The 13,452-nt window shown below is 63.9% G+C and overlaps 1 protein-coding gene across 20 annotated transcripts in view; it reads right to left on the bottom strand.

The window, feature by feature from the left end:
* The window catches only part of Kcnt1 (potassium sodium-activated channel subfamily T member 1), a 72,163-nt gene that overhangs the window by 25,175 nt on the left and 33,536 nt on the right, over positions 1 to 13,452 (bottom strand). For all 20 annotated transcript variants that reach the window (XR_007104959.1, XR_007104961.1, XR_007104958.1 and 17 more), the window contains 9 exons: positions 10,640 to 10,719; positions 10,059 to 10,158; positions 7,720 to 7,776; positions 7,312 to 7,360; positions 6,665 to 6,724; positions 6,485 to 6,559; positions 6,309 to 6,392; positions 5,538 to 5,632; positions 4,115 to 4,295 (listed from right to left, as the gene is read on the bottom strand). Coding sequence is in view for 7 of the 20 variants with exons in the window: in XM_047524693.1 (XP_047380649.1) it covers positions 4,115 to 4,295; positions 5,538 to 5,632; positions 6,309 to 6,392; positions 6,485 to 6,559; positions 6,665 to 6,724; positions 7,312 to 7,360; positions 7,720 to 7,776; positions 10,059 to 10,158; positions 10,640 to 10,719 (781 nt within the window). In the remaining 13 variants the exon portion in view is untranslated. The remainder of the gene's footprint in view (positions 1 to 4,114; positions 4,296 to 5,537; positions 5,633 to 6,308; positions 6,393 to 6,484; positions 6,560 to 6,664; positions 6,725 to 7,311; positions 7,361 to 7,719; positions 7,777 to 10,058; positions 10,159 to 10,639; positions 10,720 to 13,452) is intronic.

Here is a 13,452-nt window from a genome sequence, read left to right on the forward strand (position 1 = left end):
GCAGTGCACACAGGCTGTGGGGGCAGCGAGGGGCAGGCCCTGAGCCCAGGTGACAGCACAGAGCAGGACCGGCAGCTGGCGGGGAGCAGGCCAGGAGTCAGAGCTGTGTTGGAGATGGCCCCTGTGTGTGGCACGGGCCACGTGAGGTGGCGAAGGGCGCCCCCCGCCACTCTACACCGGGGGCAGCCTGAGACATGAGTCCAGCTCCTGACCCCAGAGCTGAGGGGTCGCTAAAGCCTGAGCTCTGGGCAGTCAAGCCTCCAGAAGACCTGTGCTCCTCCCGTCAGCTCCTGAGACTTGTTTTGTAAGCTGACAGTGTTGGGAATTCTCAGCCCACGGAGTGGAAGGGCTTCCGGACAGCTGTGGTGGCCACCCCGGTGTGGGGGCTGTCCTCAGGCTGGGAGCGCCTTGGGAGGGGCGAGTCAAGCTGCAGCCTGGAGGTGCCCCAGGTTCACCCCAGTGTGGGCTGCCTGGAGCTGTCCGGTGCTGACCCTGCTGGCCTCACTTTTCTGAATGACTGATGGCGGCAGCCCCCCCTTGCCAACCTGCCCACTCAGGGGACGTGTGACTACCTTGCCTGAGATCAAGTCACTGAATGATCTGATGTCACTGCTCAGTCCCAGTGACAAGACCCTGTGACCTTAAGGCACTGAACTGCTCAGGAGGTGCCAAGACCCCCGTGTGGTCCCAACAGAGACACCTCCCTGTGGGTGGCAAGGGGCAGGGCTCAGCTGGTGGTCACCCTGGGCCTGCATCCCACCTCCCATGGACTGTTTCTGCATCAACCACGTGTCAACAGCACCGGCCTCCCAGCACTGCTGAGGGCGAAGTCTGCGGGTGACTGGGTTTGACAGTGACCCCTAACACGTGCGTCCCTTCCAAACCTCAGGATGCGACCTGCTTTGAATACAGGGCCTTTGTGGATGTAATTGTTAAAATGAGGTCATCCTGGATCAGGGTGAGTCCTGAGTCCAACGCTGCTGTCTCACAGGAGAGGCGCGGTAATGAGGGGGCAGAGGCTGCTGGACGTGGCCACGGGGCACCAGGCAGGGGGCCTTGGGCAGCGGGGCCTGCAGTAGCCCTCCCTGAGGGACCAGCCCTGCCCACACCTGAGTCAGATCCACCTGCGGGACAGGGCGCTCCCGTCGTCCAGCTGTCCGCCTGGCGGTTTGCTTGGTGCCCCATGACATTGACACTGGCCGGACAACACGGGACCCTGAGCCTGGACAGAAGCTTCTGGCAGATGACAGCCGCCCCTAAGTTCTGGAAGGAGGCTTGTGATTGGCCACCAGCAGCACGCCACCCCAGGGTCTCCACCAGAGAGTCCTGTTCCGAGGGCCCCAGAACCACCCTCCCCACTGCCGAGACAGTCTTCCCGGGGCACCAGGAGGAGGTAGGAGCCCTGTGTGTGGCCAGATCAGCAGCACCGTGGTCCCAGCCACGCTCAGCTCTGTGAGGAACAGGGCTGCCCACTGCCCAGGCTGGGGCCCGAGCCCATCCTCCCTGCGGCCCCAGGAGCAGCCCACTGACTGCTTGGTTGGGACCTGTGGCCTCCAGAATCGAGGGGCCAGGCTCCCTGTTTGAAGCCCTGGTGTGTGGCTGTCTGTTTCAGCAGACCCGGGAGACCCCAGGGTCCAGGCTGTCCGTGGCAGCTCTGGCCCTCTGTGTGAAGGCTGGCCTGGGCTGGGGTATAGCCCAGTGGTGGAGTGCTGGCCTGGTGTGCCTCAAGCCCTGGGTTCTCTCCCTAGTACCCCAAGAAAGAAGGCTCGGTGTGACGGTGGCCTCCTCCCTCCGTGGCTGCTGCAGGGGGAGGTGGAGCCCAGGACTGCGGGCTGCGCCCTGGGCTGCTCCCTGGGCTCCTCCAGGCACAGGGCCTGTGCTGCCACAGCCTCTCCATCCGCCTCCCGTCCCACCCCTCCCTGCCACCACGTCCCTCCGCAGTGTCACACACAGCTCGGGCTTCATGATGACAGCCCCTTCCACCCGTGGGTGACCAGCTCCTCTGTCCTCCACAGGCCGAGCTCCGACTCCCCATTCTGAGTGGCTCTCGGCCGGGTCTCCAGGGGGCCTCCCTAGACATCCAGGCCCGTGGTCCCTTGAGGAGCCCCAAGCCTCCCTGCCTGCTCACATCACTCCTGGTCCTTCTCACAGCCACCCCTGCTCCTGGCTGTGGTCTGTCACCCCAGCATGGAAGACAGCCCAGACACGGGGCAGAGTCATCGAACGGGGACAGCATCCAACTAAGGGGCAGTGTGCCTCCCACCTCTGGCAAACTTCTGGTGAGGGGAGCAGTCACAGGGAGCCCCAACGGAGCCACCATCCAGCACGGCCCTGGGAAGTGCCAACCCAAGGGCAGCATCAACAAGCCGGGTACCATGGCCTCACCTGTGTCCAGAGGCTCAGCAGGTTGAGGCAGGAGGGTTGCAAGTTCGAGGCCAGCCTCAGCAACTTAGCAAGACCCTGCTTCAAAATACAATTTAAGGGGCTGGGGAGAGAGCTCAGTTGGTAGAGTGCCTTCCTCGCAAGCACAAGGCCCTGGGTTTGAATCCCAGCACCACCAAAAAAAAAAAAAAAAATACAATTTAAAAAGGGCTGGGGATGTGGCTCAGTGGTGCAGTGCCCTAGTATCACAGTAAATAAATAAAGTATTAAACTGAATCCGACTTGATACGTAGTTTTTAAAAATCACAGTTCAGTTTAGGGCACTTGCCTAGTATGAAGGGGGCCCTGGGTTCCAAGCCCAGCACTGCAAAAAAACCCCACGGTTGGGTTTCTCAGGGATGCAAGGATGGTGTAACTCTAGAAAAGTAAATAAAATGTAAATGTATTAAAAATCTGTCTGTGCTGTTCGCAGCAGGAACCCCTAAAGGAGCGAGCAGGAGCGTCTGCTACACCGGCCCTCAGCTCTGCAGGACGGGGAGGCAGCGCCTTGCTGAGGAGGACACCTGCCCACACCTGCCCACACTGCCCAGCCTTGGGACCCCTGAGAAGTGCTTCCCCAGGACCCGGGCCAGGCTGCCACCTCTGCTTCGTCTGCACCCTGTCCAGGGCTTGGCTGGAAGGATCAGTGCACAGAGAGTACCCAGGCAGGAGGGCTGGGCAGGAGGCCACCAGAGCCTGCTATTCAGGGACCATATTGTCCTCCCCGTGGACCACTGACGAGTGACCCCCATGAGCTCCCTGGAGAGACAGTCCCTACTCTAGCGCAAGCAGAAAGCCAACGAAGAAAAGCAGCATTTCCCAGAGCAAGGCACAGGGCGCAGCTCAGAGGAGAGAACCAGGCCCGTCCCTCGGGTCCTGGCAAAAACCCCAGACCAGGACCTCTGACCACCGTTGAATCCAGACGACCCACAAAGGAGGAGTCCCCAACCAAGTGAAGGCAGGGGTCAGGCAACAGCAGGGCTCCGAGCCTCCAGACGGCAAGCCAGGGAGCCTGCGAGGCAGCGCAGCCCCTACAGAGAGTGCGGGGTCCACCGCAGAAACCCAAGCAGCCAATGAGCAGGTGAAGAGGCCACCTCAGTGGACATCAGAGGACCTTAGAGTGCCAAAAGCTTAGGACACTGCCAACACTGCCCAGTGGAGGCGGGAGGACAGCACTGCCCAGGTGGGTATGTGGCTCTGCCTCAGATGCCCAGAGGGGAAGAGTCACGTCCACGGCTGCTGAGAGGGGCCTGGTGTTAGGTGTCCCCAACACATAGTAGGCCTTCCATGCAGCCTACTGGGCAAAGCAGAGTGCTGTTGGCAGAGACGAGGGCTCAAGGCTGCAAGAGGGTGGGGATCCAGTGCTGAGGGCTGAGCTCAGGGTCAGCAGTGGTCCTTCCAGGTGCCCCTTGTGGCCCTGACCACTGCTGCCATGCAGGGCTGTGGGTAGCCGACAGGCGACTGTCCACCCTGATAGTCCTCTGCCTCTGTACAGGTCCTGGAGGTGTCACCCTGGCACCAAGAGATCCCTTGTCTTCCCAGAAGGAAGAGCCAGCTGCAAGGGCTGCACTTTGTCACCCCTGAGCCCACAGGAGGCTCGGCCAGGGACTGCCCCCAGTTGATGTCACCCTCCCAGGCCTTGTGGCCACCCTGGCCCCCAAGCCACACCCCACGTCTGCGAGGCAGGACCAACCTGCAGCGGGAGCACCACGAGGGCCACGCCGATCATGATGACCACCAGGAACTGGGACGGCCAGATCTTGGGCGTCACGTCACCGTAGCCCACGGTGGAGAAGGTGACGATGCAGAAGTAGAAGGAGGTCAGCAGGCTGAGGTTCTCTCCCGCTCGCTCCAGGTGCTGGATGCCACAGGTCCTGGGCAGGAGGGACATCTGTCTGGGCTGCCACGGAGGCAGAGGCTCTGTGGCCGGGGACCCCGTCACCCAGGAGCCTGGGCAATGCAGAGGCTCTGCCGCCTGGGACCCCAGCACCCAGGAGCCTGGGCAACGCATCCCCAGGCCAGTCGGGCACCACGGGGCGGGGTCCAGCCTGGGTACCCCATGCACTGGGGGACCCTGCCCCTGACCCTGGCCCTGAGTCTGAGTCTGGGGCATAGCTTGGCACACTTGCACTGGCAGCTCACCACCCTGTCCCCCAGGCCCTCCGCAGACGTCTCCCAGGCTGCTGCTGGCTGATGCTCTTGGTCCCTCTAGGCCACGCGATGGCCGCTGAACTAGCCCTGGCCCAATCTTTGGGCATTCGGTTCAAGTCTGACTGCCTCCTGGCTTCCCCTCCTGCCCAGCCGCTCTTCCTAGGCCCCTGGAGCCCACAGGGAGCAGGAATGGGAAGCTGGGCCTCCTGCGGACTGGGGGTGGGTGGGACGCCCTCAGCCGAGGGGTTGCTTCCTAGGGCCCTGCCCTGCACAGAGCTGGACACTTCCTTCTTGTGCTCAGCTGGGGGTCTGATGGGCAGGGCCTGGGGTCACTCCCTGGTCCCATGGTGCTGGCATAGCAGGTGCTCAAGGCCCCTGGGGTGGACAGATGGGTGACATTGGGCTGCTGGGAGGAGGCTCCCCCTGCATTGCCCTGGACTTTGTAGCCTTGGACATCCTATCCAGCTCCCCTGGGGCCTGTGTGTTGTGGATAGGGCAGAGGGGAGGGAGGGTGGACAGCACAGGGCCCACAGTAGGGCCAGAGCACAGGCAGGTGCAAGAGGCCATCAGGGTCTGCCCAGGTGGCTGGAGGCTCCCAGTTCCAGGAGAGCCCTGCCCCTGCCCTGGCCTCTGCCCAAAGGCTCCACCCACCTGCGGGCCAGACACTGCCTCAGAGCCCAAGGCAGGACCAGGAAGCTAGAACTCAGAGTCCTGGGCCTTGAAGGAGCTGGACGGAGGGGCTCGCTCACGCACGGGGGACATGGGCTCAGGGCTGCTCCTGGACCTCAGTGCCAGCCAGCCAAGCCAACAACTGCAGCTCAGCCAGCTCTGCACCTCCTGCCCCTGCCCTTGACCCCAGGGCCTGTCTGTGTTCGATCTGCCTCTGCCGTCTTTCAGGCCCCCCTCTGCCAGGGGAGTGGACCAGCCCTAGGCGCTGGATGGGCCCACCAATGTCCAAGGCTCACCCCGTGAAGACGAGGCACAGCAGGGTACAGAAGAGGATCAGGACCTGGTTGAACATGGCCGACTGTGTCCGCAGGATGGCACGGTGGAAGTCATTCTGTGGAGGACGGGCCATCAGTGGCCAGGGCTTGCGGTCCCCCCGGAGCAAATAAACAAGAAGCAGGCTGCAAAGGCAATGGCCTGACCCTCCACTGGGCGAGGGCCACAGGGCAGCCTGGACCTGGGCAGGTCACTGAACTCAGTTTCCTCTCTCAGGAGCCCCCACCCAGCCTGTGCCTCCGAGGGTCGAGGCCTGGGAAGGAGGCTGGTTATCATGTAGACCAGGCATTTTAACTTCACTGCACCACTAAGACAGCCTGGGGCTCTGCGACTTGGGGCCTGGCGGGTGGGGGCAGGCCACAGGTCAGGCACCAAGGTTGCTCCGGAGGCCGACATTCCACCACCTCGCCTAGACACTCAGCAGCCTGCCTGCGGCCAGCTTGCTCGTTCCAGCCCTCACGGGCTCGATTCTGGTGGTCCCGGGTGGCCCAGGATTGGCGACTGGTCTCTGCCAGGCCTGGTCACCCCTGCACTTGGCCCCGTCTCCTCCCAGCCTTCTCCCAGGTCAGGAGAAGCTCTCCTCCCATGAGAGGACGTTCGAGGCTCGCCAGGGACGTGTCGCTCCGACAGACATTCCTACTGGTCACACAGCCTCCTGGCAGTCAGCCGGTGGCCCTGGGGCTGGATGTGGCGGGTGGCCTCTGCAGGTGGACAGGGGTCTGGCTCTGGCTTACGATCATGTTCTCCAGCGCGTGCTTGGCCAGCCAGCAGTTGAGGAACACCGGGATGAACAGGTTCCGCAGCGGCGGCCAGAAGATCTGTGGGGAGGCAGGTGAGGCCGGGGAGGCCCTGGGGGGAGGCGGGTGGTTCTGGGGCTCAGGCAGTGGCCTCCCCAGCTGGGTTCACTCACCGTGATGATGAAGGGCAGCGTGTTGACCATCTCCAGGATGAAGGACACTCGGATGATCTGCTCCCAGATGTTGCCCTAGCGGTCAAAGGGGGCTTCAGAGTTGGTGCCGGGAGGACAGAGGTCAGGGACGGGGGCAAGGGCATCCCAGGAGTGGAGCTGGGGGCAGGGGTGGGGACTCACTTTGTAGCTGAGGTAGATGAGGAGCATGGTCTCCAGGAAGCTTATTGTGGCCACGATGACCTGGGTGGAGAGGGGATGAGGAGCAGACCTGGGGTCTGAGGTCCAGGTGGGGCTCATGGGGCGGGGCTGTGGGTGGGGTTCCTGCCAAGCCAGCGCGGATGCGGCGAGAGGTGCGAGAGGAGAGCCGCTGTCCTACTCCAGGAGGTGGAGGTGGGCCATGGGGAGCCCTGAGACGGTGGGACGGGGCAGGCCTCGTGGCGGGGCTCCCAGGGCCGGGGCTGGGCTGCCTCCTCCCAGCGGGGGCAACTAACAGCCCTGTAGCTACTTGAAGTGGGGCCTGAGGTCTCTCTGGGGGAGGCAGAGCATCCAGTCATGAGCCAGTGCCACCACCCAGAGACCAGAGCAGATGGCAGAACTGGGGCCACCTACCCACAGTGCTTCCCCTAGGAAGACAGCAAGGTCAGGGGTGGGTCAGCAGGAGGGAGAGTTCCCAGCAAGAATCGGACGGGGAGGGACAGTGCGCCTCACTGGTCCCTGGGAACTTTGCAGGAAAAGCTGCTGAGCCTGGGTGTGTCCTAAGTGCTCCTGGGCCGGCTCCTGGCCAATGCCCTGTGCTGTAGGAGGAGGGGCAGGTGGGGCACTCTCACCTGGATTGCCCACAGGGCCATCTTCCTCTCCACCCACAGGATTGGGGCCCTGGGGAGAGAAGGGACGTGAACCTTGGGGGCGCTCATGGGGGCCCCGCCATCAGTGTCCCCTCTCCACTGGGCCCAGCCTAGACAGCATCAGGAAGAGCATCACAGAGGCAAAGGGAGCCCCGCAGCCAGATGCAGCCTTACAGCTCTCAAGTTGCTCCCCTCTGAAGGGGACGTCCCCAGCACTGACCCTGGCCAGGGCCCAGAGGTGCAGCCGAATGTGTCCATGGGGACCTTCAGCTTTCAGGCTGAGGCTGGCCATTGCCCTCAGAGGCCAGGCAGTGTGGACTCCATCCACACTTACCCCTGCCCACCCCATGTCCCCTGACCCTGGCAAACAGCAGCCAGCAGTGAACTCACCAGTTGATCTCGGAGGATGAGCCATTGAAGGTGTACTTCTGCTTCACGCAGCCCCAGCTGTGGAGAAAGAGCTGGGCTGGCCACAGCCCTCCAGGGCCAGCCCAAGCCTCTCCCGGCTGCCACGGACTCAGCATGCAAGGGAGGGGACCCAGCCCCACGTCCCGATGGAAGCCCGAGGTCTAGCATTTTGGCAGAGACCCTGCAGGGATGAGGTGTGGGGCGACGGGACACACCCACATCTGGATCGGGGCTGGCAGTGAGACTGGCGGGAGAGAGCCCGGATGCTGCCCGCATGGACACACACTCCCTGTAAGGTCCCGCACAGTCAGAGGCAGAGCCAGGAGCACCCCAGGCCTTGGACAGCCAACGAGGCTCAGGCGCACAAGGCTCCTGCCCAGGGGTGCTGACTTAGCGGCGCAGGGCCCGAAGCCACTCTGGAGGACAAGCATCTCCAGCTGGCTGGAGGTGACAGGGTGCATTCCTGGCCAAAGGGACCTCATTGCTTCAGAGGCCTTGAGATGGGAACCTCTCTCGTCCTCTCTCCTGACCTACTTCTCTCCAGAAACTCGCTGGGTTGTTGCAGATTCAAGGCCATCCACTGTCCATCCACTCACCTACCCCCCCCACATCTGCCCACTTGTCTCTCATCACTGTCCGTCCACCTGCCCTTCATCCATCCTTTCCTGTTCTCACCTCAGATCCACCCATGCATCTGCCCAAGCCACCCTCCTGTCCTGTCCTTCCACCCACCCTTCCAGCCATCTGCCCCCCTCATCTACCCATCCGTCTAGACACGTATCCAGAACCTGCTCACCGTCTGTCCCCCGACTAACCCTCCCCTGCCACCACCCCGTGCCCAGAGCCCTGCTCGGTGGTGATGGATGCCATGCACTGGGTCTCGGGGGAGGGGGAACGAGAAGCCCAGGAGCTTCCGGGACTCGGAGAGGTGAGATGGACCAGAAAGGTGGTTTGAGAGCCAGAACCCGCCTTTCTCAACTGCTGCGGTGGGTTCTGCCCTCCTTCGACCTGGACAAAGACGGGAGGTTTGTTCTTAATTGTGGGTGGGGGTCTCTGGCCTGGAGGGGCCAGCTCCCACTGAAGGTGGGTGGCAGGTGGAAAGGAAGATGCGGGCAGGCGTGTGCACAGCCTCCAGGCCTGCTCCTTCCAGCTGCGCTTCCCAGACCCCAGCCGTCAGGGAAGGGCTGGTCTGAGGAGCCCAGGCAGCGGCCCTGCCAGACGGCCGCAGCAGCACCGCACCACAGGCTGGCAGAGCCCATGGTGTCTGAGCCCACTCTCGAGCGTGGCTGGTGCCAAGGGGCACCGGATCCTTGAGGAAATACACTGGTGTGAAAATCAGGCGCACCCTGAGCTCAGGAGAAGCAGGCGTGTGGAAGGAGAAGCTAGCAGAGGGAAGGCTGGGGACCACATCCTGGGAGGGCAAGAACTGGATGCCAGGAGAGAAGGACTCTTGGACTCCAGAGAGCAGGGTGGGAGGAGCAGAGGCAGACTAGGAGGCAGGAGAGATGGGGGCACCGGTGGTCCTGGACCTAGCATACCCCAGGGAGCCCCAGGCCCAGCATGCCAACTCCAATGACCAAGGGGAGGCGGTCTCCAAAGGATTATCAAAGACAGTCCAGCACTGAGGGCTGCGGGACCAGCCCAGAGAGGAGACAGCCTGACCAGAGCATCCCTGGGCAGAGATTCGGGGAAGAAAATGGCATACTCCGCAAGGACTGAGGCTGGGAAACGGCAGCAGGGGCGCAGGGGGCCACACAGAAACCCCGAGAAGGGTTCCCAGCCATCCCGCGACAGCTCCTGGGAGGAGACTCGGTCTGCCGGTGCCTCGTCCTCAACACGGCCAGAATACCCCTGCCCTGAGGGCGCAGGGTGACCCAGGAAGAGGACGCCACGGCAGGAGGGTCAGGTGGAGCCTCCGGAGCGGGGCCAGAAGTCCTGGCCAGTTTGCATCCTACCACAGGGGGCTCCTCAGGGACCAGGGCCCTCCCGGAGTGAGCGTGAAGACCACTCCATGCAGGGGGCACTTGAACCCACCAGGCTCACGTGGGGCTCTGGGTCCACAGGCAGCAAACACGCAGCTCTGGTACGGGGCCCCCCTGCCTGTGCTGAGCCTGGGGCCACATACGGGTGTGGCTCTGGCCCTGCCAGGGGGTGGGACTCAGACAAGGGTCCTTGGGGAAGGAAGGACTCCCCAAGAACCTGGGCATGGGGCTTCCTAGAGGCCAGGCTGGGTGCTGGTCAGTCCCCCACAGGGCCCAGGCAGGCAGGTTCAGCCCCAGGACCCAAGGACCTTCCTTCCCCGACCCACGGTGAACACCCACCATCCGATCCCCAGGGCCGGGTTGTCCAGCAGGACCCGAATGATGTAGAGCAGGCAGGTGAGGAGCTTCAAGGAGAAGTTGAACAGCCGGATCCTCAGGCCTGGGGGAGGTGGGTGTCAGGAGGGCCCCTGCAGGGTCTCCCTCCAACAGCTCCACCCGGAGCATCCTGGCCGGGCCTCCCCTCCGCACCCTGGGCTGCCCGCAGGGCACCACATCCCCCGGAGCAGAGCGGCAGTCTCAGGACGCAGGGGATTTCCTGCGGTGGCTCCCCTCTGTGGCTGGGAGGCTTGGAGCCCATACGCACAACCTGAGCCCCTTGCTGACTCCCCGGGAGGCCCAGGGTGGCCAGTCTTGAAGCTGGGAAGGCGTATGAGGCAGGAGGCCCGGCCCAGCCCAACCTGGTGAAAGTGCGGGGCAGTGTCCCCACAGGTCCCGCCATGGCTTCTGGGGTGCGTTGCTCTCGGGCAGAGGGACTCTGAGAGGGCCTGCCCGAGGGCCCACCACCCAGCGACACAGCCCAGCCACACTGGCTCCCTCTGGAGCCCCGCCCCTCCCGCCGGGAGCGCCCAGCCCCCACTCACTGGATCTTTGGTTTTTGATGAAGAACAGTTTGAGCCGCTCCTTGAACGTATTTTCATTCACGTAGAACTCCACCTGGACCCTGGGGCAGGAAGGGCACGGTCGCAGCCAGCGGCAGCCTGACCAGGTGGGCAGCCTGAGCCCCACTGACTTGTCCCACGCTGTACAACTACGACTGAGAGGCACTGTCCACCTAGGACCCGGGAAGCCCTGGGGCCACAGCCTTCCCTGTGCCTCCTCCAGCCCTCAGGGGCCACCGGCTACCGCCCGCTTACCGTCCAGGGCCTCTGGGCCCCCAGGAGGCGCAGGCTGGGCACCCGCCAGGCTTTGGGCGCACAGGGCTCAAAACACACCCCAGGGCCTATGCAGAGACCCAGAAGCAGACGGTCATTCACTGTCTGGGGGCCTCTGGCGGCTGTGTTCCAAGGCCAGCGCTCATAGCAGCCTGAAGGACAGGCAGTCAGGCCTGAGCCACCCTGCAGGCCAGCAGTGGAGCCCTCCAGCAGAGGGCACTTGCCTCAGCTTCCCTGCAGCCCCGGCCATGGGTCCCCAGACCTGCCTCACTTCCACACGACTGCCCGTGGGGCCCGGCTCCAAGCCCTCCGGCCCCGCCTAGGTTCCTTGCAGCCGTGGGAACAGACCACAGTGGACCCAGCAGGAGTGGCCTGAGGGTGCCAGATGGGGCAAGTACCAGGCCCCCTGCCTGCCCCCTCTGGGCTCTGGGAGTAGCATGGGGCCAGCTCTGCTGGGCTCTCTGTGCCCAGCTGTGCCGGAATTTGGGCCAGGCTGTGGGTACACGTTGCACTGAGACGAAATGCCATGACGGGTGAAGGACGGGCGGGCGCGGCCTGGGCCAGGCTTCCTGGGCAGGGGTGCCACCTCAGTGCTTCCCTCTGGAAGTGGGGACCGCGGGACCCCCGGGGCCAAGCCCCTGGGGTGGTGGCACTGAGCTCTCTCAGCGTGCCCTTGGGTGCCTTCACCACGGGCTGTGTCCCTCTGCTCCAGAGCAGGGTCGGGTGGAGGCCACGGGCGTGGGGTGGGATGACCGTCCCCGACCACAGCCCAGCACAGAGTCCTGCTGCCTGAAGGGTGCTGCCGGGAGGAGGTCACCAGTAGTGGAGGCCAGGCCAGTGCCAACCCCGGGCCCTGTGCCCACCTCTCCTCTCCCCCTCCTTGGCTGTGGGTGGGGGGCTGTCCCGGGCGGCTGGGCTGTGAACGCTCTCCCGAGTCAAGGCAGCTGGCCGGAGCTGGCAGCCCCAGTGTCCTGAGAGGTGTTTAAAAGGGTGGAGGCTAAACCCACCGTGCATTCAGAAGTGGGCTTTGGGCAGCACTGAGATTAGACGAGGTCAGCAGCCTGGAGCCTCAGGAGGGAATCCTGGTGTCCTTATGGTAGAAAGAGGCAGAGAACAGGGGACAGACTCCTGTGCTCTCTCACCACCAGGCCCTGCTGCTGCCTGCGGGCTTAGGCAGCAAGAAGGCATCACCAGTGGTGGCCCCAGGACCTTGGAGCACACTGTGAGCCAAATAAGCTCCTTTCCTTTGTTACACACCCGTCTTGAGGTGGCAACAGAGACCTGATCCCCCTCCCCGGAACCCCCCCTTGCTCTGACCCTCTCCTCGCCTCAAAGTGGGCTGGGGCCCCGGCACTTCCTACCTCCTCCACAGCCACCTCCCTGGCCCCACCCTCCATGCCCCTGAGAGCCCCCAGCTCCAGGTCCTCCTGGAGGCCCCCCTGGGCAGGACTGAACCCCAATCCCCTCTTTACCCTCTGCCCTCTGCCTGGTCTCACTGGACAGCTGGATACAACCTTACGGGACATGACTGCTTGCCCAACTGCCATGCCTGTCTCCCTGACAAGGCTCACTCTGACTTCCCACAGTCAGACCCAAGAGGCCCAGCCAGCCTCCGCTCCTCAGTGGACAGCTTGCCCAGCACGGCTCAGGGGTCCTCTACGTTCTGGGCACCTCGCCCATGCCTATGCGCATGCTGGCTTCTGGCCCCATTTCTTGTGCCTCCCAGGGTCTTGCCTGCCTCTGCAGCAGCGCATCCCGGGCCCTGGGGCTCCTGCCCCTGCTCCTTCCTGCGCTTCCTCTGCACTCTGAGCTCCCAAACCCAGCTGCCCGTGAAGACCGCGAAGCCACCACCGCCCTGTCTCCAAGTCAGGAAATGGAGGACCCTCCCTCTCACTGCTGGCCTCCCTGGGGCTTCCAGGCAGCAGCGTCCCTGCCTGGGCCCCGCTGGGGTCAGGACTGCTGACCACAGCTGGTCAGACCCCGGCCTCTGGTTCCAACACCCCATGAACAGACCAGAGTCACCACTCTGCCAGGTGAGTGGACACCTGTTTGGGCAGCCCCCAGGGCACCGGGTGGGCAGCACCCACCTACGGGGAAAGTGTTCTGCATGCAGAGGCAGAGAACCCGCAGGACCTGGTGGCAGGCACCCCTCAAGCCTGAGGCCTACAACGCCAGAGAGATTAACGACGCCTTGGCTTTGATCTTTAACGAACGGAGGCTGCCCACTTCTGACACCACTACGAGCTGTGGATGTAAAGTGTCCTCTCATCCTGAAGCCTGCTGACCGGGGCAGGTGCCCTGACTCACCAAGGGGCAGGGGCAGCGCCCCGGGAGGCAGCCTGGCTGCTCAGCACAGCCCTTTCGTGGACTGTGGCCTCCTGCAGCCCTGGGGCTCACGGGTGCTCACTGGGCTTGTTCCGAGCTCCTGGGGTCTTGGTCTGGCGGTCAGAGGCCCCTTCTGAGACCCAGGCTGCTGGGAAGCCAGACACGGCCGCGCCTCAGCTGCCCTCCCGCTTCCTCCC

The sequence above is a fragment of the Sciurus carolinensis genome, chromosome 14 (assembly GCF_902686445.1).
Source record: "Sciurus carolinensis chromosome 14, mSciCar1.2, whole genome shotgun sequence".
Taxonomy (NCBI): Eukaryota; Metazoa; Chordata; class Mammalia; order Rodentia; family Sciuridae; genus Sciurus; species Sciurus carolinensis.